Source organism: Leucoraja erinacea, chromosome 10, assembly GCF_028641065.1.
Source record: "Leucoraja erinacea ecotype New England chromosome 10, Leri_hhj_1, whole genome shotgun sequence".
NCBI lineage: Eukaryota > Metazoa > Chordata > Chondrichthyes > Rajiformes > Rajidae > Leucoraja > Leucoraja erinaceus.
The window spans coordinates 50,624,630-50,650,962 of NC_073386.1; the positions used below are offsets into that span (position 1 = coordinate 50,624,630).

The 26,333-nt window shown below is 43.3% G+C and overlaps 1 protein-coding gene across 1 annotated transcript; it reads left to right on the forward strand.

Moving 5' to 3' along the window:
* Positions 1-265: 265 nt before the first annotated feature.
* tmed5 (transmembrane p24 trafficking protein 5) lies at positions 266-24,931 on the forward strand. Its single transcript, XM_055642253.1, has 4 exons — positions 266-761; positions 13,309-13,406; positions 19,160-19,340; positions 21,176-24,931. Exons 1-4 carry the CDS (start codon positions 585-587, stop codon positions 21,392-21,394), a joined length of 675 nt encoding a protein of 224 aa, XP_055498228.1. The 5' UTR covers positions 266-584; the 3' UTR covers positions 21,395-24,931.
* The last annotated feature ends 1,402 nt before the right edge of the window (positions 24,932-26,333 follow it).

Consider the following 26,333-nt stretch of genomic DNA (forward strand, 5'->3'; position numbering starts at 1 on the left):
GGGAAGGGGAGGATGGAATTCAAGTCACCCGCCCCCCTCCTTAACGCCTGACGTCATACGACAAGCAGCCACTCAGCAATCTCCCCCACTGTTACGTCAGCTCCCCCTCACCCCCATCCTGCCGCAATGCAGTCTGGGGGTTGTAGTTCCACTGCGGCCAGCGGGGCTCCACGTGGGGGAAAGGGCGAGGCCTGAGCTCTCCATTGACACGTCTGCGGTGAATTGGCAGTGTGATTTTATTGCATTTTGGTTTTGATCGATGTGACGGATCATGACTTCGTTTGTTTTTTGTTAAATGACAGACAGTCGTGGGAAAAGTTGGAAGATTGATTGATTGATTGAATGAAGCAAAGATCCTATAGGATCTTTGGTTGGAAGTTGCGGACAAGGGGGGTGTGACGTGTGACGGCCTGGGCCAGCTGACGGACGCAGTGACGTAATGACGGCCTGGGCCAGCTGACGGACGTAGTGACGTGATGACGCGCGGTGTCCGGTGAGCGCGCCTGAGCCTCGCGGGCCGGCGTCTGTCCGTCCGTTCACCAACGGTCCCGCCGAGCGAGCGAGCGAGAGAGCGACCCACGGACATGTTGGGGCTGGGGCTGCCCCCCCTCCTCCTCCTGTGCTGCTGCTGCTGGGCCCCGCTCTGCTTCGGCTTCTCTCAGTCCTTTGACAGCGACTTCACCTTCACTCTGCCGGCGGGGCAGAAGGAATGTTTCTACCAAACTATGAAGAAAGATGCCACCCTGGAGATCGAGTATCAGGTTGGCCACTGGGTTGTTTCCCTGCTCAAAGTTATCTTGTTGATCCATCTATCTATCCCACGTGTGTGCGAACCACACATGTGCGTATGCACATGCATTCTCAACCACACGTAATTACACGTCACACACACATGTCACACACACACACACGTCTCACACACACACGTCACACACACGTCACACACACACGTCACACACACTCACACACACACACGTCACACACACATCTCGCACACACATGTCACACACACACACATCTCACACACACAGAGCCTCAACCTCACCTATCCGTGTTTTCCAGAGATGCTGCCTGACCTGCTGAGTTGCTCCAGCACTTTGTATCCTTTTGGTCTGGACTCAGTGCTGGGTATATGGAACAAGCTGCCAGAGGAAGTTTTTGAGGCAGGTAGCATAAGAGCATTTAAAAGACATTTGGACAGGTACACGGATATGAAAGGTTTAGAAGGATATGGGCCAAAAGCAGCAAATGGGACTAGTTTAGATGGGGTATCTTGGTCGGCCTGGGTGAGTTGGGCTAAAGCGCCTGTTTCCATGCTGTATGACTCTTAAGTATTCTGGGAGCACTACTTCATTCAAGCTATCACTTTCTAGACAGGATGTTATAACTCCTCATGGGATTATTCCAACATAAGGTTTAGGAGCTTGAGTTGAACATCCAGGCCATTGTGTCTGTTCTGCAAGATCTCCTCATGGTCTTGAGCTCAACAGAACACCCAGATTCTGTCAGCCTTTACAATTAGACTTTACCTAAGCTAGGTTATTCAATTTACTAGCTTTGTGTTTGCAACTGTGTCTGAGGCATGTCAGGGACTTATGAAATGAATGGAAAATAGACATACAATCACATTTTTCTTTTAAACTAAAAATGCCACTTTTTAGAGGACCACAGCCAATAAGCAGGCAAATGACAAACAATTTTAAAAAGACCATATCTATAAAACATTGGTGCTCATTCAATATTCTTTACAGAAGGTCTCCCAAACAAGCAATTCTCTTAGGCTGCCACAAAGCCATAGAAGAGAGGCGGCACCTCTCCTCGAAACCTCACCTAATCCATGTCATCCAGAGATGCTATCTGACCTTAGTTACTCCAGCACTTTGTGTCCCTTTGTGTATTAATCAATATCTACTATTCCTTGTTTCTATGTGGAAAAAAAAACGATTGCATTCAGTCTGAAATTGTGAATGTGTAGGAAGAAACTGGAAGATGCTGGTTACACCAAAGATACATCAAAATGCTGGAGTAACTCATCGGGACAGGTAGCATCTCTGGAGAGAAAGAATGGGTGGCATTTTGGGTTGAGACCCTTCTTCAGACTGAGAGTCAGGGGTGAGGGAAACTAGAGATGTGGATGGACAAGGTGTGAGAACGACAGATCAAAGCAGACAATGATCAAGCAAATGTAGTTGTTGGCTATGTAATTCGTTGTTGGCTATGGGGAAGATGACAACAAGACATACAAACAGTAAAATTAATCAGGAGGACAGTTAAACTAATTGGAGAATTAAGGTGGCGGAGGGATGGAGAGAGCTGGAAAGCAAGGGTTACTTGAAGTTAGAGGAATCAATACTCATACCGCTGGGTTGTAAGCTGCCCAAGCGAACTATGAGGTGCTGAACTTTAAATTGAATGGGTTATTATGACCTAACCATCTGTTGTAAATTAATTTGGATGGGCCAATAGGTCAAGGGTGTTCCCGTTTTGAACTTTGATATTTAGCTTGTAATGAGCCACAAAATTTTGCAACCTATATCTTCAGCTGGTGAGGTTTAAAAATGTCATGTCAAAGTTCTGTTTGTCTGCAAACAATGACTTGGAGCTCATCAAAGATTTTTAAAAGCAGTTTCATCGTTTTAAATTGACATATCTATCTGCTCTCCCAAACAATTGAAACAGTGTAACAGTGATATTACCAGATACCTATTTCTCGTTCTTTCTCGCAATATTCTGTAGCAATTCTGTGAAAAGGCAGAACGGGCTTCGAACTTGTGATTTGCAAAGTTATTTGTTAATCCAATTATTTTTACCATGTGCTTTATTTATTTATTTATTTATTTATTATTATTTTTCGATGATTTATTTAACACAACAACACAAAAAAGAGAAAGAAAAGAAAGAAACAAAAGACAACAGAAAAAAGCCACCAGACATAACAGTATTGGTGCAATCCACATGGTGCTACACAGTCGGGCATTGCAAGAGCATAAGTAAAGAGCACAGGACTACATCTCTACAGATAATATGAAATTATGAAATTATTGGTCTTTGAGATGGTTGATAAATGGTCCCCATCACTTAAAACGTTGTTGGGTACCTTGGAGTTGTAGAAGCACATCCTTTCCATCTGTATGACTATTATCATTTCATTGAGCCATTTTTCGAAGCAGGTGGGTGTGGATGATTTCCAGTCTGTTAGGATCATTTTCTTGGCTGCCACCATACCAAGCATCAGTGCTTGTTGTTCTTCAGACGTGAAGTACAAAGCAGTCTCTGAGCATCCAAAAAGTGCCAGTTCTGGATCATAGAAACATAGAAAATAGGTGCAAGAGTAGGCCATTCGGCCCTTTGAGCCTGCACCACCATTCAATATGATCATGGCTGATCATCCAACTCGGTATCCTGTACCTGCCTTCTCTCCATGCCCCCTGATCCCTTTAGCCACAAGGGCCACATCTAACTCCCTCTTAAATATAGCCAATGAACTGGCCTCAACTACCTTCTGTGGCAGAGTTCCAGAGATTTACCACTCTCTGTGTGAAAAATGTTCAGGGGGAATATCTTTTCCATAGACCCCAGAGAACCACTTAAATATTTCAGACCAGTATCTTTGTATATGAGGACAGGACCAAAAAATGTGTGTTAAAGACCCATCTGCACCTTTGCATCTGTTACATAATGGAGAAATAGCTGGGTAGATTTGATGTAATTTGGTCTTTGAGTAATGGAGTTAATCCAATCCAAGCAAGTTTACATGCCATTACCTTGCAAATATCACTTGCCCTGTAATCAAAACAGTTATTTTTGTCATTGTTTATTAAGAAAATTGAGTGTAATCCTTTAAGAGTAATAATCAATATTTCCACTAATGTTTGGCTGGAAAATTCATCATAGTTCTGGTGTTTGACATCCAAATCTGATGATTGTGCCAGGATCGGGAAATGGGAACAGGAGTTGACACCTCGCCCCTACAACCTGCCCTGCTCTTCACTACCATCATGGCTGATCTGATCCAGGCTTCAACCCCCCTTCATGGCCCTCAATTCCCAAATATTTCAAAAATGTATCAACTTCTTAAAGTGCACTAGCTTCCACAATCTTCCAAGATAAAGAATTCCAAAGATTCACGGTCTTCTAGGAGAATAGTTTTCTACATGTCTCTATTATAAATGGCTGTCTTCATATCTTGTAACCATCTACACTTTTTTGAGACTCTCACACGTGGAAAGATCTCAAAAAGGTGAAGGAGGGAAGCTGCTATGGCCTAATTAGCCATATTGTTGAGAGATTGCTAAGCTTATAATTAAAGACAGAGTGACCGTAAGTTTTTGCTTGATAGGTATATTTTGTATGCCTGATAAAACAAGATTCTGTGCAAAGGTGACAAAAATGATGAACAGGGCAATGTTAATGGATACTAGTAATCAGAGTCCATTAGTACAAGGTTATTGACACGATTGGGAAATTATGGTATAAGGCAGTAATAATATGCAAGTAGTTAGAGAATTGTGTGGGAAGAAACTGCAGATGTTGGTTTAAACCAAAGATAGACTCAGAAAGCTGGAATAACTCAGCATCTCTGGGGAATAAAAGAATAGGTAACGTTTCGGCTCGAGACCCTTCCTCAAACCCGAAATGTTTCTTATTCCTTTTTTCCAGAGATGCTATCTAATCCGCTGAATAACTTTTTGTGTCTTAAGTTATAAAATTGTGGCAGGTGGAATTGAAACTGTTTGATGTATTTATAAATAACCTGGATAATAGCACAAAAATCTACCTTTGCACCATTGCCAATGAGACAAAGATAGGCAGCATTATAAGCAGTGTGGATGGCAACATTAAATTGTAAAGACATTATTAACTTGGGAGAATGGGCAGGATTTGGGCAAAATAGATTTTAATGTGAGCAAAATGTGAATGTCAACATGGACCTGATCAGAACTGGATAATGTACATGAAGTGGGTAAGGTTTGTGAAAGCTTGGAGAGGTATCTGTAGATCATTAAAGGCAAACAATTTAGTTATCTCCTGAATATAGAAAATAATCCAAATGGGGGGACCTTTATTTTTTTTTAATGTTCTGCGGATGCACAGTATAAAACCCAACTTAGATTTCACTTGGAAAAAAAAACAAAGTGCTGGAGTAACTCAGCAGATCGGGCAACATCTCTGGCAAACATGGACAATGATGTTTAGGGTCAGGACCCTTCTTCAGACTTCTGAGATTTCACTTGGATAGTTCGAGCAGTTTAGGCATCACAGCTTAGGCATCAAAAGGATATATTGGCTTTGGAAATGCAGCTCGAATGACATATTTTCTTGAAGGTCAAGTTTCGAGAAGAGACAACAGATTATTAAGTTGAAATGTAGACAGTCGAGATTGCTTTTCAAGATCTTAAGGGGAACTGACGGAAGATAAGGAGAAATTACTTCTGTTGATTGTGAAATCTAGAACAGGTAGACCTATTCAAACTAAGAATAAAGTTGGGAAAGATTGGAAGAAATATGGAAAACATTCATAAATAACTTTATACTTTAAATGAATATATTTTAGTTAACTGTTAATATATGGGTCTGTTATACATTATTCAGAAGATGCATAGATGACACATGCTGGTGGAGGAAGTGATGGAAGTATGAACAATTACAGCATTTGAAAGATACTGGGACAGGTACATGTGTAGGGAAGTTTGGAGGGATATGGGCAGACGCAGGCAAGTGGGACTTTGTCAGACAACTCGGTTGCCATAGATGAATTGAGCCAAAAGGGCGGTTTTAATGCTGCAAAGCTCTATAACTAAGGAAAAGATGGATTTGCAGACTTAATTAAATAGTGAGGCAGGCTTTTAGGAGGTTGGATGATCTTCTGTTTGTTTGCTCTTTATACCTGATTTTAAGGTGCTCTGTTACAGCTGCGGCTCGCCTACAGTCCGTCTGTCTCTTTTTTTCCTTCTTTGTCTTATTGTTAATGTTAGATGTATGTTATAGTCTTTAGTTGTATATGGGGGGGGGGGGGGGAGACTTTTATCTCTTTCTTCAACGGAGATGCAACCTTTTTCCGTGTCATATCTCCGTTTGCGCTGTGGCCTAACCACGAGGAGCTGGTGACCTCCAACTGGAATCAACCTTGAGGGCTCCGGTCGCAGAGCCTGTGGACTTACCATCGCAGAGCTGGCTGTCTTTGGAGGCTGTGGTGGTGCTGCAGCTGCAACCTGAATTTGGAGGCTTCGGCCGCGGGCCCATGTGGACTGTGACATCTTCCATCGTCCGGCGGGGGCTTCAACATCAGGAGCCTCGATCGCCTCGACGCAGCAGTTTGACTGCCTGACCGTGGGAGAAGAAGCAAGGAAGAGATGACTTTTTTTACCTTCCATCACTGTGAGGTGCCTGGAGGAGAGTCACTGTGATGGATGCTTGTGTTAAATTGTGTTTAATTGAGTGTTTTTTGCCTTCTTACTGTTATGACTGCATGGTAACGAAATTTCGTTCAAACTTGTTTTTGAATGACAAAGAAATTCAATTCAATTCAAATGTGTAAAATGCTGATTGAGACCTTACTTCACTCCTATAGATTTGCAAATGCATATTAAAAAAATCATTGTGCCGGTAAATGTCACAAGATGTGCCGAAGGACACAGAGTGCTGGAGTGACTCAGCAGGTCAGGCAGCTTTTCTAGAGAACATGGATAGGTGACGGTTCGGCTCGAGACCCTTCTGTTGCTGTGCTGTTTTCACTGTACATTATCCAATTACTTATAGGACAGACTCTGGCAGATTGCTCCCTGGAGCTTTACTATTTCCTGTGCGATGCCTTTGGATCCTTGATACAGAGTTGTGAGTTCTTGGTGCGGAGTTCTGTTGGTGAACAGGTTGCAACCCAAATTTACCAGATTCTGTTTGACCTTGCATAAAGGAATCAACTGTGCATTGCTAGATATGGAAATACCCTTCTTTGTTTAGCTTTCAAATTGGCAGTGACGAGGAGCATTCAGTGGAAAGAACAACCTTGCATTTGTACGTTAGAGGAAGAATGTACTGCAATCTCCAGATGCGCACAGTATTCATTTCCTCATTTTCTTATTGTAACACAGAGCCACTCGGCCTCTCTGGTCTATGTAAGTCAGGGGAGCAAAAGTGAGTGTAGTTGCTATTACTGAAGAGATGGTGCTTGGGAAGCTGAAAGGACTGAAGGTGGATGAGTCACCTGGATCAGATGGGCTATACTCTAGGGTTCAACAAGAGGTAGCTGTTGAGATTGTGGAAGCATTAGCAGTGATCTTTCAAGAATATTGTTCCAGAGGACTGGAAAATCGCAGTTTTGTGTCTATCTTCAATGTTTTAGAAGTGAGCAAAGCAAAAGAAAGAAAATGATAAGCTAGTTAGTCTGACTTCTGTGGTTGGTAAACATTTTAGAATCTATACATAACTAAAACTCTGATCTTGTTATCTTCCGGTTTGGCGGTCATTCTATTAGCGCAAAAACGGTTCGCGAAAGCGCTACGATTTTCCACCAGTTCACTCACCGTTCATCCTATGCTCCGAGTCCATCAAGTTTCGTTCCGATCGGTTGAATGTCGTCACAGTTAGCGAGGTTTAAAAACCTTAAAAACCGCGCATGTGCAGATCGATCTCTTCTGCCTTCCAGCGCCGCGCGGATTAGTCTCTTCCCCTGTCACTCCCCGGGACGGTCCGCTCCTTCCTGCGCCATTGCGTCTTTACTGGATCTGAGGAAAGCCGGCGGAGATTTTCAACCGGACTTTCGGAGGGACCCGAAGCAGCCCTGCCCCAAGCAGCAGCCCAGCATCGCGGCAATGTCACCAAACGGAAAGCGGCAGTCTGATCCCAGCGGAGGAGAGCATCTAGCTCCTGCTGTCGGTCCCAAACGCAACGGCCCACAGCTCCACCCCTTTCCCCTCTGGTCCCCTTCTCTGGCTCCTGCCCCCTACCCCGTGATACCCCCCTCTCCCCCGTGGGTCTTCCCCCATCTTTTCTCCGGGTTCTTCCCCCCCCCCTCCCGCTCACACGCCGGCGCGGCCGTAGCTGCTGGTGCTTCTGGGCCGAACTGAGGCCTGGCTCTGAGGGCGCCGACAGCTGATACTCCTCCAGGGCACGCAAGAAAGGAGAGGAGCGGCAACCTCGAGATTCTGGGGAGGGAGAGTGGGGGAGGAGAGGGGATAGAGGAAGAGGAGGGGAGTAGGGATGGGAGAGGAGTTATGGTGGGAGGGAGGGAGTGACTGAGGGTAGGGGAAAGGAGCGGGAGGGAGAGGTGAGGGATAGATTTAGGGAGTGGAGGAGGAGAGGGAAAAGAAGAGGGCTGAGGTGAGGAGGGAGATTGAGGTAGGAGGGGGAATAGAGGGAGAGGAGTGGGGGAGGTAGGGAGTGGGGAATAGAGGGAGAAGAGGGCAGTGGGGAGGTGAGGAGGGATAGTGGGGGGGATAGGGGGTGAGGAGTGGGTGAGATGTGGGATCGAGCGATAGGGGGGTAGGGAGGGGAGAGGAGTTATGGAGGGAGGGAATGACTGACGGTAGGGGAAAGGAGAGGAAGAGAGTGTTGGGGGAGGGGAGGAGGAGAGAGGAAAGAAGAGGGAGGAAGGGGAGAGAGTGCTAGGGATGAGGGGAAATGAGCTGCGCCTGTGCAGTTGGGGACTATGGGTGAGTGGTGGAACATTGCGTTGGGGGACCAAGCCTCCAATGGGTCACACTTAGTCTAGTTCATTATTAAAGAGGTTTCTAGGTACTTGGAAGCACTTGATATTATAGGCGGACTTCAGCACGGTTTTGCTTATCCCACCTCACCTCCCCCATTGCCCTCCTCTCCCTTTATGGTTTTGCTTAGGGGAGAACCTGCCTGACAAATCTGTTTTTTGAGGAGCTAACAAACAGGATAGACAAAGAAGAGTCAGTGGATGTTGTTCACTTGGATTTTCCGAAGGCCTTTGACAAGTTGCCATACGTGAGGCTGTTAAGAAAGATGATAGTCCATGGTATTTATTATAGGCAAAGTACAAGCATGGGTAGGTAAGTAAGTAAGTAAGTTTATTGACCAAATATTCACATGCAAGGAATTTGCCTTGGTGCTCCGCCCATAAATAACAACATGACATACAGTGACAGTTAAGAATGACTCAGAAAACACTAAAGATTAATAATAATAAAACATTAATGATAAAACACCATTGATCAATTGATCAAGTTTTGTAGTTTTTCTGCACAATCCGCAAGCATTGCCACTTTTCATTTCACTGCACATCTCGTATGCATATGTGACGAATAAACTTGACTTGACGACTTGACTTGATGTGAACCAACAAAATACCACATCAAAGGGAGCCTACAGATTTTTGGCTGTTGAGTAGATCAACTACTCGTGGATAAAAACTGTTTTTATGTCTAGCTGTGACAGCTTTGACAGTCCGGAGTAGCCTTCCAGAGGGAAGTGATTCAAAGTGTTTTGTGGCCAGGGTGAGAGGGGGTCAGAGATGATCTTGCCCGCTCGCTTCCTGGCCCTTGCAGTGTACAGTTCATCAATGGAGGGAAGGTTGCAGCCAATAATCTTCTCTGCTGATCGGACGATTCACTGCAGTCTCCAGGTGTCGTGCTTGGTGGTTGAGCCAAACTAGACCATGATGGAGGTGAGAACAGACTCTACGATGGCCGTGTAGAATTGGACCATCATTGCCTGTGGCAGATTGTGCTTCCTCAGCTGCCGTAGGAAGTACATCCTCTGTTGTGCCTTTTTGACTGTGGAGTCGATGGTAGTCCCCCACTTAAGGTCCTTGGAGATGATGGTTCCCAGGAACTTAAAAGACTCCACAGATGTCACTGTGGTGTTGTTGATGGTGAGTGGGGTGAGGGGAGGGGGAGCTCTCCTAAAGTGTGCAATCAATTCCACTGTCTTAAGAGCATTGAGCTCTAGGTTGTTGCGATAGCACCAGGATGCCAGCTGTGGCACTTCCTGTCTGTAGGCAGATTCCTCCCCATCCTGGATCAGTCCAATCAGGGTTGTGTCGTCTGCAAACATGAGAAGCTTGACAGAGGTGTCTGTGGATGTACAATCGTTGGTGTAGAGAGAGTAGTGGAGAGGAGAGAGTACGCAGTCTTGCGGTGCTCCTATGCTGAGCGTTTGCGGGTCCGAGATGTGCTTTCCCAGCCTCACATGCTGCTTCCTGTCAAGAAGCTGGAGATCCACCGACAGAGGGGGTTCACGCACAGTCAACTCGGAAAGTTTGAGGTGTAGTAGCTATGGCACAATGGTGTTGAATACAAAGCTAAAATCAACGAACAAAATTCTCACATTGGTCCCCTGGCCGTTTAGGTGCTGTAGGATGAAGTGCAGGCCCAGGTTCACTGCATCATCCACAGATCTATTGGCCCGATATGTAAACTGCATAGGGTCCAGCAGGGGGATTGTGATATTTTTCAGCTTGGCCAGCACAAGCCTTTCAAGTGTCTTCGTGACTACAGAGGTCAGTGCGACAGGCCTGTAGTCATTAAGACAAGTAATCCTTGCCTTTTTGGGTACAGGGCCAAAAGTGGAGACTTTGAAGCAGGCAGGGAGAGTACATGTTTGCAGGGACTGGTTAAAAATGTCTGTAACCTTCACGATTCTTGCTTACTTTCCTTACTTCTTTTATTTCTATCTTTTTTAAAGCTCAAAAAATGAAGTGGTACAACATAATGTAATAAGATATTTGTGATGTGTATTAATGTAAGTTTCTGTACTGCTAATAATTTTTTTTTTTTAAATAAATAAAAAAATGTCTGTATAGATCGGTGCCAGTTGTTTGGCACAGAGCTTGAGAGTAGAGGAGGAAACATTGTCAGGTCCTGGAGATTTCCGGCTTTTCTGTCTTCTGAAAAGCCTCTCCACCTCCTCTATTTTTATTGTTGATGAAGTGATGTTGTTCAGCAAGGAGGGTGTGGGTAATTGGGTGTGAAGTGGTAATTGGAGGGGGGGTGGGTGTAGAAGGGCCTAGTCTTTGCAGACTGAGGTCAGTGGGTGTGAAGTGTTGGTTGGCGTGGTCTTTTCATACTGGAGTCTTGCCTTAAGTAGGTGTGAAGCGGTGAATGGCAGGGAGAGGGTGCAGGGTCCATTCTTTGCAGACTGGGGTCTGGCTGTGTTGGTTGGGGAGGGCGGGAGTGGGTACCAGGGTTACGTTTCTGATTTTCAAACCTACAGTAAAACTCATTCAGGTCGTTGGTCAGCTGACGATTGTCCAAAGAGCGGGGGGCTTTTCCCTTGTAGCTGGTAATTTCTTGCAAGCCCTTCCAAACTGAAGAAGAGTCAATAGAAGATTGGAGACAAAGAGTGAGAATAAAGGGGCCTTTTCTGGTTGGTTGCCAGTGACTAGTGGTGTTCTGCAGGAACCGGTGTTGTGTCCGCTACATTTCACATTACATGTTAATGATCTGGATGAGGGAATTGATGGCTTTGTGGCCAAGTTTGCAGATGATACAAAGATAGGTGGAGGACCAGGTAATGTTCAGGAAGCAGAAAAGCTGCAGAAGGACTTGGATGGGTTAGGAGAGTGGACAAAGAAGTGGCAAATAGAATAGAATGTAGAAGGACAATGTAGACTACTTTCTAAATGAGGAGAGGATTCAAAAATCAGAGGTATAAAGGGATTTGGGAGTGCCAGTGCTTGATTGCCGAAAGGTTAATTTGTGAGTCAGTAGTAAAGAAGGCAATGCTGACTAGAATATAAAAGCAAGAATGTAATACTGAGGCTTTATCAGAGGTTGGTGAGGCCACATTTGGAATATTGTGAGCAGTTGTGGGCCCCATATCTGTGGATGGATGTGCTGGCTTTGGAGAGGATACAGAGTAGGTTTACGAGAATGATCTCAGAGATGATTGGGTTAACGTACAAGGAGCGTTTGAAGGCCTCTACTGGACCTGTACTCACTGGAGTTTAGAAGGATGAGGGGGTTCTCATTGAAACCTACTGAATAATTAAAGGTCCAGTTAGAATGGATGTGAAAAGGATGTTTCCAGTAATGGGAGAGTCTAGGACCAGAGGGCACAGCCTCAGACGAGAAGGATGTAGCTTCATAATGGAGATAAGGAGGAATTTATTTAGCCAGAGGGCAGTGAATCTGAGGAATTCATTGCCGCAATCGACTTTGAGTATTTTTACGGCAGATATTGATAGGTTCTTGAGTAGGAAGGGCGTCAAAGATTCTGGGGAGAAGGCATAGAATGGAGTTACGAGGGGAAAATAGATCAATAACAGAGTAAACTCGATGGGTTGAATGGCCTTATGCTGCTGTGTCATAAGGTCTTATGCCTGATTTCCATCACCCCCCCAAAGAAACCTACCAGTCCTCTTTCCCCTCTGCTTATTTCCCTGTAGCCTTGCTCATCAACTCTCTGCTGATTCATTTGCTTCATAACTATACTGAGGGTTAATTTTACAGTAGCCAATTGACCTACCAGCATAAATGTCGAATTTGGGGTGAAACTAGAGCACCCGGTAAAATCCATGAAACCATGAGAAGCTCCGCACTCTTGAGGTTAGCATCATCTCTGGGCCTTTGAAGCAATGAGATGGTAGCACAGAATTCTGTGCCAATATTTTACCTGCAACACAAAATGTTAAAACCCACCAGTTGCAATTGTTGTAGGAGGTTTTGCCTTGCAGATTTTCTACTGATAATTTAATGATCCATAATATTTGCTGACGTTAGCGGCAATTTAATGAAATTGAAAAGCACACAACATGCTGGAGTAACTCAGTGGGTCAGGTAGCATCTCTGGAGAACATGGACAGGCGACGTTTCAAGTTAGGACCCTTCTCCAGAACTTTGTGTCCTTTTCTGTAAACCAGCATCTGCAGTTTTATGTATTTAAATACTAATTAAATATTTAAAAACTATTATTGTTTTCAGCTGGATTTAATTATGAGTTTAGTTTATTGTCACATGTACTGAGGTACAGTGATAAGCTTTTGTTGCGTGCTAATCAGTCAGCAGAAAGACAATACATGATTGCAATCGAGCCATCTATAGTGTACAGATACATGATAAGGGGAATAAAGTGTATAACATTTAGTGCAAGAAAAAGTCCAGTAAAGTCCGATCAAAGATAGTCCAAGGATCTCCACTAAGGTAGATAGTAGCTCTAGGTGGTGATAGGATGGCTCAGTTGCCTGATTACAGCTGTGGAAAAAAATGTTCCTGAATCTGGAGGTGTGCATTTATTTAAATTTCTTTATTACTATAAATTATTATGAAAAGATCAATTTGACAGTGACCAAGTGAATCCATTGTACAATTTTGGACAAAACTAATATTATCCCCTGCCCTCTAGGTGATCGATGGGGCGGGATTAGATGTGGATTTCTACATTTCATCCCCAAATGGAAAGGTTCTCTATTTTGATCAAAGAAAGTCTGACGGAGTACACAGGTGAGTGACAGACTTTGTAATGTTCATTATTCGTCATGGGAGTTACTCTTGTTGAAAAACATCAAACATGCTTTTTCATTGGATTCCATTTGAACTTTAAACTGACTAGCACATTTGTTTTGTGGCAGAATAGTGGTGCGAGGTGAGGCACAAGAAGGTTGGACCTTTTGTCCAGCATCCGCCACCATCGCCAACACCTTCCACCTTCTCCCTGGTTCCTGACTTCAGGGGCCAAACTCGGCGGCTTCCCTCTCCCGGTTCTATAGAGGGCAAGCCGAGCCATCCACTATTTTCTGTGTTACTCCAGCTTATTGCTCTGAATCCATCGAATACTAAAATAAACATTGCAGTTGTGCGCACATTGAATAATTTGTGAACACATTGAATGTTATGTGCACTCATGTACATGGTCCCTGCTCCTAGTAATATGTGCTATCAAATGGTGTTATGCTATACAGAATGATAACATAAAATCTGGAACTTAGTTTACAGATAGCTCGCTCCCACAATTATCTGGATCAAAGAGACTGTAAAGAGAGGCTCCAGCAGCTTCAAATATTTCGGATTCTAATGGTAATTAATTATTTTTCGCTGTTTAGCTATTGTGTAATGCAGGAAACATGGCTGTAAAATTGTGCAGCCCCATGTTCCACAGATGCCAAAGAAATGAGTGCATATCAGCAGAAAAACTGCTGTGACCTAAATTACCGACAGCAGTGAACAGAATCTGAATCAACATAACAACCATAATAACGTATTATTTCCACATGTCTTGTTTGCCTTGCAGCAGGTAACATCGTCAAGTTATTAATACATTCATGGAATGACACAGAGTGCTAGCGTAATTCAGCAGATCAGGCAGCATCTTTAGACTGTTGAGATACAGCACGGAAACATGCCCTTTGGCCCTACGAGATCGCGCCGGCCAGCGATCACCCCATACACGAGCACCGTCCTGCACACTAGGGACAATTTACAATCTTACCAAAGCCACTTAACCTACAAACCTGTATGTCTTTGGAATGTGGAAGGAAACCGGAGCACCCAGAAAAAGCCTACATGGTCACAAAATAAGTGACGTTTCAGGTCAGGACCTTTTGTGTCCTTTAGTGTAAAGCAAAATCAGTAGTTCCTTCTTTCTATATTTATCGGTTGGTTAGTGTTATGTGTTTTGGCAGGCATTTATCAATGTATTTGATTGCCAGAAGGCAAATGAATTTCTAATACCCCACAAACCAATCCCCACCTCTTCCCAACCCGCACTATCCCTGCCCAGCAGATTTCTGTTCGGGACTGGCCAAGAGGCTGCCAAAGATCCATCACAGGTAGCAATTGTATTAATTAAATGATGACAGATTCCTTTACAAATGTGGGCGTGTGTATTTAAAAACAATTCATGGAGGCTTAAACTATTGAATTGCAAAAGTGAATTATAAATAAGCAGGTGTTTATTGATACTGCTGCAAAGCATTCATTTGAATTGCATGTGATTTGTGATATACCTGGTGTTTGTTTTTCAACATTTTGAGAGAATGCTCATATAATGACAATTATGTGTTTAAACAGTTTTAAATAAATTTCAAATGATGAGCAAGAACCAAAGTTGAATTATGTAAATAATAATTGTGGGCTTATTTTAGTTTAGCGATACAGCATGAAAGTCAGTCCTTCGTCCGACCTAGCCGATTATCGGTCACCCATTCACACTAGTTCTATGTTATCCCATTTTCACATCCACTCTCTACACACAAGTGACAATTTTATTGAGAGGTCAATTAACCTACAAACCCACACGTCTTTGGGTTGTGGGAGGAAACTGGAGCACCCGGAGGAAACCTGTGCAGACACGGGGAGAAGTGCAATTGTGTCAAAAAGCAGTCTATGGTTTTGGTAAAAATTGAAAACTGTCCCAAGTGTGTAGGATAGTGCTAGAGTACAGGGGTCGCTGGTCATCGTGGACCTGGTGGGCCAATGGGCCTGTTTCCACGCTGTATCTCTAAACTAAAACAGTGGCCAAGTCATAAATTCCATGCCACAGGGCCTTGACTCCAATTGTCTTAAAGCCCTGACCCACAGTACGTGTTAATTCCAAGAGCTCTCCCGAGTTTGCTCTGATTCGAACTCGGAGATTTACGGTAATGACCACTCGTCGTTACTCTGGGCTCTCGTGAACATTTTTCAACATGTTGAAAAATCTTCACGAGTCTTCCCGTGCTTACCTGCTGTTAGCGAGTCTTCCCGAGTACCTGCCGTTAGCGTTACGAGCCGCTAAGAGACGTTCCCAAGCTCAGACGTGCCCGCTACGTTCATTCTCCGTGCTTGCCACAAGCTCGATTTTTTTAAAACTCGGGAAAGCTCTTGGAATGAACTCGTACCGTGGGACAGGGCTATTAAACTCCATTAACACTATCCTTATGAATCTATTATGCTATGGCTGCCCCATGGGTAAAAGAAAGCATGCACAGGCAAGTTTCACTCCATTTTATGAGGTTCAGGACCTGGAATACCAGGATCTGCCTGGACAAGTACAGCACTGACAGTAGACACAAGATGCTGCAGATGCTGGAATCTTGAGCAAATCACAAAAAGCTGGTCAGGCAACATCTGTGGAGGGAATGGATAGATAAGGTTTCTGATTAGGGCCCTTCAGAGTAGTTCCGAAGTGTCTGAAGAAGGGTCCCAACCCGAAACAGTGACAGACCTGAATACTCCTCTGCTATCACAACCTCGTGACACTGACTCTTTGACATCAGCGCAGCATAGGTGGTGGCCAGTTTACAGGACAAGATGCGAAGTGCAATGTGTGGAAGGGCAAACCTAAAGAGGATCCTCCAGTGCTTCTACGCAGCGGCGGTGGAAAGCATCTTGTCCGGGAACATTACCATCTGGTTTGGGAATTGCTCTGCCAAGGACAAGAAGGCTCTGCAGAGAGTAGTGCGTTCGGCCGAACGCACCATGGGAACTTCACTTGCCCCCCTGCAGGAACTATACATCAGGAGGTGCAACTCCAGAGCCAACAATATCATGAGAAACCCCTTCCACCCCTGCAACGAACTGTTCCAGCTGCTACGGTCAGGCAAACGCCTCTGTTGCCATGCGGTGAGAACGGAGAGGTTGAGAAGGAGTTTCTTCCCAGAGGCCATTCGGACTGTAAATGCCTATCTCACCAGGGACTAACTCTACTGAACGGTTTTCCTTCCATTATTTATTATGTAAAAGAATATGCGTGTTATGATTGTGTTTATAGTTTGTTTGGTTGTTTGTCTTTTGCACAAAAGTCCACGAGCATTGCCACTTTCATTTCACTGCACATCTCGTATGTGTATGTGACAAATAAACGACTTGACTTGGTATATGGATGGGAAATAAGAAAGAAAAGGGATGCTGGGTGAATTTGGGGAGAGCCATAGAGGATGTAAGATGAGATGTCCAAAACAGAATAGGTAACTGTCATGGGGCGGCAGGGTGGCGCAGTGGCAGAGTTGCTGCCTTTCAGTGCTTGCAGCGCCAGAGGCCCATGTTCGATCCCGTCTACGGGTGCTGTCTGTACGGAGTTTGTAACTTCTCCCCATGACCTGCATGGGTTTTCTCCGAGATCTCCAGTTTCCTCCCACACTCCAATGATGTACAGGTTTGTAGGTAAATTGTCTTGTTGTATGTATAAATTGGCTCTAATGTGTGTAGGATAGTGTTAATGTGCGAGGATCACTGGTCGGCGTGGGCCCGTTTCCATGGTGTATCTCTAAACCTAACTAAACTAAAGAGAGCACCAGAGAGAAATGTTCAACTACAGAAAATAAACTGTTCCTGGTCACAAACTGCTCAATCCTTTTTGTGTTTACAATAAATCTTCTTCAGTTCAAGTATGCAGAATGCATTTCAGAGATGACTGAAGATCAGTGATTTTGCAGAAATGTGCATGCATGTTGCAATTGTACACAAGTTGAATGCTAACAATGATTTCTATGTTCTCAGTTTTAAAGGCAGGTAGCTTGCAGAAATTAAATCTCTGGCCTTTTTGCAGCGATAAAATAATGAGGAATATTGATACTCCGGAAGTGGCGGCGCTGTTAACAGCTGCGGCTCGCCTGCAGTCCATCTGTCTTTACTTTTTTTCTGTTGTTTCTTTTGTCTTGTTTTGGTTAAGTTTTAGTTTGTTGGGTTGTGTTAGAGGGGGTGAAACATGTTCCTCTGTCTCTTCCTTCGGGGGAATGCGACTTTTCCGTGTCGTATCCCCCTTCTCTGCCTCCGTCTGTGCTGAATGACAATTAAAGGATCTATCTATTATTTTAATTATTATTTTTTAAAGTTTCACTGCCTTTTGACTTAGGGCTGTGCATCTGTAATAGTTTAGCTTACTGTCCTGTGGACTGAGGTACAGTGAAAAGCCTTTTGTTGCATGCTATCCAGTCAGCGGAAAGATTATACATGGTTACAACCAGCCGGCGTGTACAGATATAGGGAATAACATTTAGTGCAAGATAATGTCCAGTAAAGAGTCATTTAAAAAAATACTCTGAAGGCCAGGATCGCTCTCTAGTTGGTGATAGGATGGTTCAATTGCCTGTGCCCCCTTCTCCTCCTAATACATACGGTGCCCTCCATAATGTTTGGGACAAAGACCCATCATTTATTTATTTGCCACTGTACTCGACAATTTGAGATTTGTAATAGAAAAAAAATCACATGTTAAAGTGCACATTGTCAGATTTTATTAAAGGCCATTTTTATACATTTTGGTTTCACCATGTAGAAATGACTGCTGTATTTATACATTGTCTCTCCCCCCCCCCCCCCCCCCCCCCACCACACCAAAGTATAGAGGAGAGAAGGAACTGCCCAAGATCCAAAGCCTACCACCTCATCTGTGAAACACGGTGGTGGGGGTGTTATGGCCTGGGCATGTATGGCTGCTGAAGGTACTGGCTCACTTATCTTAATTGATATTACACTTGCTGATGGCAGTAGCGAAATGAAGTCTGAAGTGTATAGACACATCATATCTGCTCAAGTTTAAACAAATGCCTCAAAATTCATTGGCCAGAAGTTCATACTACAGCAAGACAATGATCGCAAACCTATTGCTGAAGCAACAAAGGAGTTTTTCAAAGCTAAAAAAAATGTTCAATTCTTGAGTGACCAAGTCAATCACCCGATCTGAACCCAATTGAGCATGCCTTTTATATGCTGAAGAGAAAACTGAAGGGGACTAGCCCCTAAAACAAGCATAAGCTAAAGATGGCTGCAATACCGGCCTGGCAGAGCATCACCAGAGAAGACACCCAGCAACTGGTGATGTCCATGAATCGCAGACTTCAAGCAGTCATTGCATGCAAAGGATATGCAACAAAATACTAAACATGACTACTTTCATTTACTTGACATTGCTGTGTCCCAAACATTATGGTGCCCTGAAATGGGGGGACTATGTATAAACACTGCTGTAATTTCTACATGGTGAAACCAAAATGTATAAAAATGGCCTTTATTAAAATCTGACAATGTGCACTTAAACCACGTGTGATTTTTTTTTCTATTGCAAATCTCAAATTGTGGAGTACAGAGGCACATAAATAAATGATGGGTCTTTGTCCCAAACATTATGGAGGGCACTGTATATAGTCGACTTGCAAAGCAGTGACATTCGTAGCCTATTTTATAAATAGTTACAAATGTATAAAATAGTTCCATTTAGCTGCTACCTCCACTATCTCCATTCATTTCAAATTGACTAGTTTCTCTATCATTTTTAGCATCGAAACTGAGAATGGAGACTACATGTTTTGTTTCGACAACTCGTTTAGTTCCATATCAGAAAAGATAGTGTTCTTTGAGCTTATTCTGGACAACATGGAACCTGAGGGTGACTCAACCAAGTGGAACGATATTCTACCAGGAGGAGAGCTACTTGATATGAAACTGGAAGATATTCTGGTAGGTGGCAACTTGCATGTGTCTTTTTTTCTGATCAAAATCACTAGTGTGATACTAAATTAGGAATGGATTGAGAAAATCGGAGGCAGGTAGGGGAAAGGGTGTACAACAAAAATCAATTAGCTATTTAACAGCCAGTCCTGATACGCATCTTGTTAGTCTACTTAAACCAATGCAGTACAGATACTTACATTTCATAATCCAAATCACTTCAGCTTTTGGCTTTCCCTGCTTTCAATACGGCTCAACCTTGAGCTACATATCACTTGCGTATTGGCCTCACACCCTTTGTCACTCAGATCAATAGGAAGGCAATATGCATTGTCATACAGTGTGGAAACAGGCCTTTTGGCCTAACTTGCCCACACCTACCAACATGTGCCATCCACATTAGTCCCACCTGCCTGCATTTGGCCCCCATCCCTCTGAACCTGTCCTATCCATGTACCTGTCTAAATGTTTCTTTAATGTTGCGATAGTCCCTGCCTCAACTACCACCTCCGGCAGCTCATTCCATACACCCACCACCCTTTGTGTGAAATAGGTATCCTTCGGTTTCCTATTAAATCTTTCCCCCCTCACCTTTAACTCATGTCCTCTGGTTCTTGATTCCCCCACTTTTGGCAAGAGATTCTCCTCTCATGATTTTGTTATTCATGCATCATCGTTGAAAACATTATTGACACAGTGATTCTGGTTTCCAGCGGGAACGGTGACGGACGCACCACACATCTCTGTCCTGCAGTTCCTGCGGTTTTCCGCTGCTGGAAGTATAGGATTTTGGTGTGTGTGCTTTATCATTATTCCTTACAATGCTATGTACGACAGTGATCGCAACTTCTACTGAAGTGTGGATGGCCGTTGGCTCGCTAGGAGCTCATCCGCCCTTTGACAGGTCTTGTTTTTGGTCCTGCTGGGGGTCCACAGCCCCCTCCTCACGTGGCAAACCAGGTGGGGGAGACGGTTTAGTCGCTGACTATCCGACCATGGAGCAGGTAGCACGGGGTTACATGGTACCCGTGGCAGGGGGAAACTCCCCCCCCCCCCCCCCCCCCCCCCCCCCCTGCTGACCTGACCTGATTTTGTACAACTTTATAAGATCACAGGTGGAATTAAATTTCTGCTATTTCTGTTTGCCATTGGCAATGGGAATGTGAGGGGAAATTACAAAAAGGGGTAATAATGAAATGATTGGATTTGCATACCAGAAAGGGTAGAATTTGTGTTAGCTGGGTTTTTGGGAGCTTTTTCTTTCATAAATAAGTGGAATTATGTAAATGTTACAAGTCTCTTGTTCTACATACTTTAATTGGGAGGGAAGTAAGTTCACCATGACTAATTCAGTTGTGGTGATGTCCACTATTACAGGTAGTATTCAGCCCACCAGAAAGGAGAAGTACACAAGGAGCTGGAATAACTCCACAGGTCAGGAAGCATCACTTTTCCAGTTGGGACCCTTCTCCTGACTGATGGGCCCCGACCCGAAACGTCACCTATTCTTGTTCTCCAGAGATGCTGCCTGACCTGCTGGGTTATTCCAGCATTTTGTGTCTTTCTTTTGTAAACCAGCATCCGCGGTTCTACAGTAAGGAGAATTGGATCAACTGATTTCTTGGAGAGAAACTGTGTGTCTATACAATGAATATAATACAAAGTATTATAGATCATTAGGCATTTCATCTTAAAGCAGAATATTCAACGTTCAAAAACTCTGCTGCTATTAAAGTCTGCTGCTCTTGAATGCCCACCAACTGCCACTGTTTTAACTCTTTGCTCAGCTTGGATCTCTTTGTTGTGAAATGTGATTTTTTTTTTCTTTTGGGACGCTTTTTCAGGATACGATAAACAGCGTGAAAGGGAGACTTAGTAAAAGCAACCAGATACAGGGGCTGCTCCGAGCCTTTGAGGCACGTGATCGGAACCTCCAAGAAGGCAACTATGATCGTGTGACTTTCTGGTCGATAGTGAACCTTGCTGTGATGCTCACAGTGTCGTGTCTGCAGGTATACATGCTGAAACATTTATTCAACGACAACAGAAGAAGCCGAACGTAGTGCCCGGAAAGTTGTTGGTTCACAGCCCAGGTGGCATCTGCAAGTGCACTGCATTTATTAAAAATCATGTATGCGGGGATTTCCTTTACGAGATTATTTTATATTAAAAAAATAATATTCTATAGGGCTGCAGCTAAGCAACACGGTAAAAAAAAAAATTGATTGGGTACATCTGAACTTTAATACTGTTGGTGACGCAACCTAAGAACTTAATGCCTTAAACTCACTGCCGAACAAGCTGGTGATAACACAGAAATAAATGAAATAATGCTGGACCCTAGCTAGTCACCCTGTGCTATATCCTGAAAGTTACTTTGGACAGGTGATTTATCTCACTACTTTTCAAGGTTGTGGTGTTATGCCACAAGTTTGTTTCTGTCAGCAACGTATTTGGACTTGTATGTCTGAGCTTTTTAAGACGTGTGATAGACAACTAAAGTACAAAGGCCGGTGCATTGTTATGTATGAGCAATAGTGTACTGAGTTGTACATGAACGTTTCATAGTCCACAGTGACAATATGTGGTGACGTGGTCCAAAGAACAAATCATCTTTCTAATCACTGGGTCCGCCTTTTTGTTTATGAAGTGTTTTGCAAACTAAGTTTACACAATGTAGAAATCATGTGATATGTTTCATCTAGCTTTCATGCAGAGCAAACAGGATACTGAATTCATAATGACCTGTTATGGTAGAATTTGTAAATGTTTATAATATGATCCAGTGATTCGCAGTAATTTAATAATTCAATTCATTTCAATTCCTGACTGTCCATTCTTTCACATAAAAAAAGGGCGGCACACTGACACAGGGGCAGAATTTTCATGTTTACCCTGTGGCCGCGTGGGTTTTCTCCGGGTGCTCCGGTTTCTCCCACACTACAAAGACGTGCAGGATTGTTGGTTAATTGGCTTTGGTAAAATTGTCCAAGTGTGTAGGATAGTGTTAGTATACAGGCTGATCGCTGGTCGGCACGGAATCGGTGGGCCGAAGGGCCTGTTTCCGTGCTGTATCTCTAAAGTAAAGTAATAAAAAGACTTGAAGACAAAATATAAGGAAACTAACATAAAGTGGACGTACAGAGTGAACAGGACAGCAGGAGTACTCTATTCTATGATCCATCATCGAGAAGCCCACAATAATCTGAGTTTATTTGTTATGGGCATACTTTCTGCAACTATCTTGCAAATTGTTGGTTGGCGAGATGGTTGTTATTATTATTAGAATCTGCCTTACTTATCAGAAATGCTTTAGAGTGTTTCAATCCCATAAATTGTGGCTTCAGAGCAGTATTGTAGTTTCATAGACACTCGTCTTAAGTATATGTGCATATTTGTAGAAGCAGGATTATTTATAAATATCTTTGTTCTTGTTCCCATGAAAAAATGTTGAAACATTTTTCTTGGCCACCTCAAAGCATCGCTATAATAATTTTGATGTGATTAAACCAAATTCTCCCCCACCCCCCCACCTCATTAATGATCTAGCAACCAATTTGAACAATGGAACTAGATGGTAGAGCTATTAAATGTACTGGTTTAAACATCTTTGGGGCACTTTTCACTGGTGTCATCTCTCCTCCTGACCAAGGAAAGCAAGCCACAAATTAACAAATTGACAGTCTACTCGTGCATAGTTTTGTTTAATTGAACGTTTACAGCTGCACAATCCACTACTCGAAAACAAATGGTTTGTATCAGACTAACTAATGACTGTATAAAAAGAAACTCTTGTCCATACATAATGTCCATGTAGCAGTACTACTTATGAGGACAGTTAGGGCTATAAAAGGGCACGGTTGTGCTATGTACAGGTTTAAAAAAAAAAATCTTAGCCCAGTTTTTGGAGAATGTCACGGTAGCAGTATACAAATCAAGTGATGTGATGGGCCTACGGGTTAGGTTGGAACCCTAACATATTTATATTGGGAAGCACTGAAGGCGGTTGACTAAAGCTGTTTGGAAGTCCGTGAAGGCTCTTGGTGAAGTTGGGGGGGGAGAGTTTGTGAATGGGAGGACGGGGTACATACCAAACCTAGGGGATGTGGCTGGGGTTTTGTGATACACTGTGATGGTGCGATCAAGAGTCAGACGGGCAACCTGGGGGTGTGGGGACGAGGGATAGGTGGTTGGATCCATTCCACGTGGATCTGGTCCGGTCCGGTCTGGATCAAAATGTATGGACCTACCGCGGTCTCATCCCACGCGGCATGAATGCAACATGGTTAGGTCCTGGGACAATGTGACCCCAATTTCCCGAAAAGAACCTATAATATCACTTTACACCGATCATTGATTGGTGTGAAGTGTAATGGGATGGAAAATGCATCGTCAAATCTACAATCCAGTTGCCATTTTGCCACATACAGATCCATGCTGAACAAAACTATCTGATGGGTTCTGATAGCCAGCAGCATCTTCATAGAACACAATTGCAGCTAACATTTCAAAGTTCCATGTGATCGTAGTTTCAGCACTTTTTTTCGCAATGTGCCAACTTTCCCAATTGCCCTGTTTGCCTAAAAGCTCCCTCTGTCCAACGACATAATTGGACCAGTAGCCTACATTGAAAAGCTGCCCGAACCTTAACTAAACTTCTGAGATTGTGATGTTTTATTATCTGAACTAACTTTTTTAAATGATCCTGTTGATGCTTTGGAACTAGATCGAATCCTCCATTCATTAGGTGCAACTGATTGGCTGGAAGTCCACAGAAGACTTTGCACATGTTTATAAATATTGTAGATTTATTCCAGAGATCCGTTTTGTGCAACATGTCCGCTAAATAATCGGCAAGCATAGAGTTGGTATCATGGAATATATCTGACATCTACATATGACTCAACCAAATCATGTTAAATGTATTGAAACCAGAGGAGTGAAAATTCCTCATTCATTGAATCATTAAATGGAATCATGTTAAATGTAGTCAAACCAGAGGGATGGAAATACATTTAGAGTGGAATGATCAACGAACGAATGAATTTGTTACCTGGAATGAATCGGTTTAAATATTTAAAAGGTATATCAGGCAATAATCTCCCCAAATCGATATGTGATTGACCAAGTACTGTGACATGTAATTATAAATTTGCTAGTAACCCATGCAAGTGCTATTTGCCAGTTTCCATTAATCACACTTGACAGATCGAGAGATTCTTGCATCTCGTGTGTGTTTTGCACCATTAACGTAGAAAACTGAACAAAGCCTGGCATTTTTTTCTCTTTCTCCATTTAAAACCGTTAATTGTTTAACATGTTATGTACATTTGCAGGTGTAATTACAGCTTTGAATTTGTGAAGCCCACCTCCACAAGTTCGAAATGTTTGTTTCAGAACATTTCTGATGTTTGTCCATAAATGCAAGTTCATAAATTGCAGACGGTGCCCTGAAGCATTGTTAATTAGACTGAGCCATTAACACCAACAAAATTGTTCACTGCCATGTACAAATCTTTTGACCGTGTGCTTTGTGGTAAATGAACAAAATGCACTGTTTGTAAGAGTTCAAGCATTTCAAATAAAGTGACTTAATCCTGTTTGACCTTTGTGTACAATTTTAATAAAAAGAAATTCAGAGCTAAAAACTGGTTTATTGTACAGTGGGTTTCTTGATTATATGTCAAGAATGTTTTATTTTTATGCCCTGAAATGGAACAATGAAATTCTTACTGGAGTGACTTAGCAGGTCAGGCAGCATCTCTGGAGAAAAGGAATAGGTGACGTTTCGCGTTGAGACTTCTTCTCAACCTGAAACGTCACCTATTCCTGACTCACTGGGTTACTCCAGCAGTTATGTCTATCCTCTGTGTAAACCAGCATCTCCAGTTCCTTCATACATAATGAAATTCTTACAGCCGCACAACTAACATTTAAACATGGTACTCTGTAAAAACTCACAATAAACAACAACAACAATTTTTTTTTCAATAAGTAAAAATAAATGCTCCTAAGTCTATAGTTTGGAGCCTAGTTGGATATTGCAGTGTTTAATAGCCTAATGGGTGTAGGGAAGAAGCTGTTCCTCAACGTGGAAGTAACAGCTTTCAGTCTCTTATACCTTCATTGCTATGGACAGCCCCAGCAGAATAATTTCAATCATTTATTTCACATAGAAACAGTTCAGCCAAGTTCTATGGCACAAGCGACTGCAGATGCTGAAATCTTGAGTGAAGAAACTGCTGGGGAAACGCATCGGGTCAGGCAGCATCCGTGGAGAGAGATGGACAGACGGGTGCTTAAGCAGTTTTTTTCTCTGGAAAGGCAGCCACTTAGTGGTGCTTGTTGATTCCTTTTAGTAATTTAGACTCTAGAGACACTGCGTGGAAACGATTACCCCGTACACTAGCACTATCCTACATACTAGGGTCAATTTACAATTTTTGCAGAAGCCAATTAATCTGCAAACTTGTATGTCTTTCGAGTGGGGGCTGGAACCAGAGCACCCGGAGAAAACCCACGTAGTCACTGGGAGAACGTACAAACTCCGAACAGTCACCACCTGCAGTTGGGATTGAACCCGGGTCTCTGACGCTGTAATGCAGCAAGTCTACCGCTGCGCCACCATGCAGTATGAATCAAGAGTCAACAGTGTTTAATTGTAATTCAATTGTTGAACAAAACAACATTTTTACTTGCAGCAACGTACACTGTAACACACCCATTGGCACTAATTGTGGTCTGCAACTGTAACAGCAGTGTTCCTGACGTTACTGGTACTTGAGTGGTCTTGCAAATAACAGTGCCCTGGCTAGTTTGCCCACTGTCGCAATAGTTTCATGGAATTCTCTGCCACAGCAGGCAGTGGAAGCCAATTCACTGGATGTTTTCAAGAGAGAGTTAGATACAGCTCTCAAGGCTAACGGAATCAAGGGAGAAAGCAGGAACGGGGTACTGATTTAGGGTGATCATAACAGGGCTGCCAACATTGAGTGACAGTTG

What these genes read in the sequence shown, in the direction of transcription:
- tmed5 (XM_055642253.1), top strand. Translation starts at nt 585, where the DNA reads ATGTTGGGGCTGGGGCTGCCCCCCCTCCTCCTCCTGTGCTGCTGCTGC. An exon ending in CCCTGGAGATCGAGTATCAG is followed by an intron (nt 762 to 13,308) that starts GTTGGCCACTGG and finishes CCTGCCCTCTAG; the next exon opens with GTGATCGATGGGGCGGGATT. An exon ending in AAGTCTGACGGAGTACACAG is followed by an intron (nt 13,407 to 19,159) that starts GTGAGTGACAGA and finishes TATCATTTTTAG; the next exon opens with CATCGAAACTGAGAATGGAG.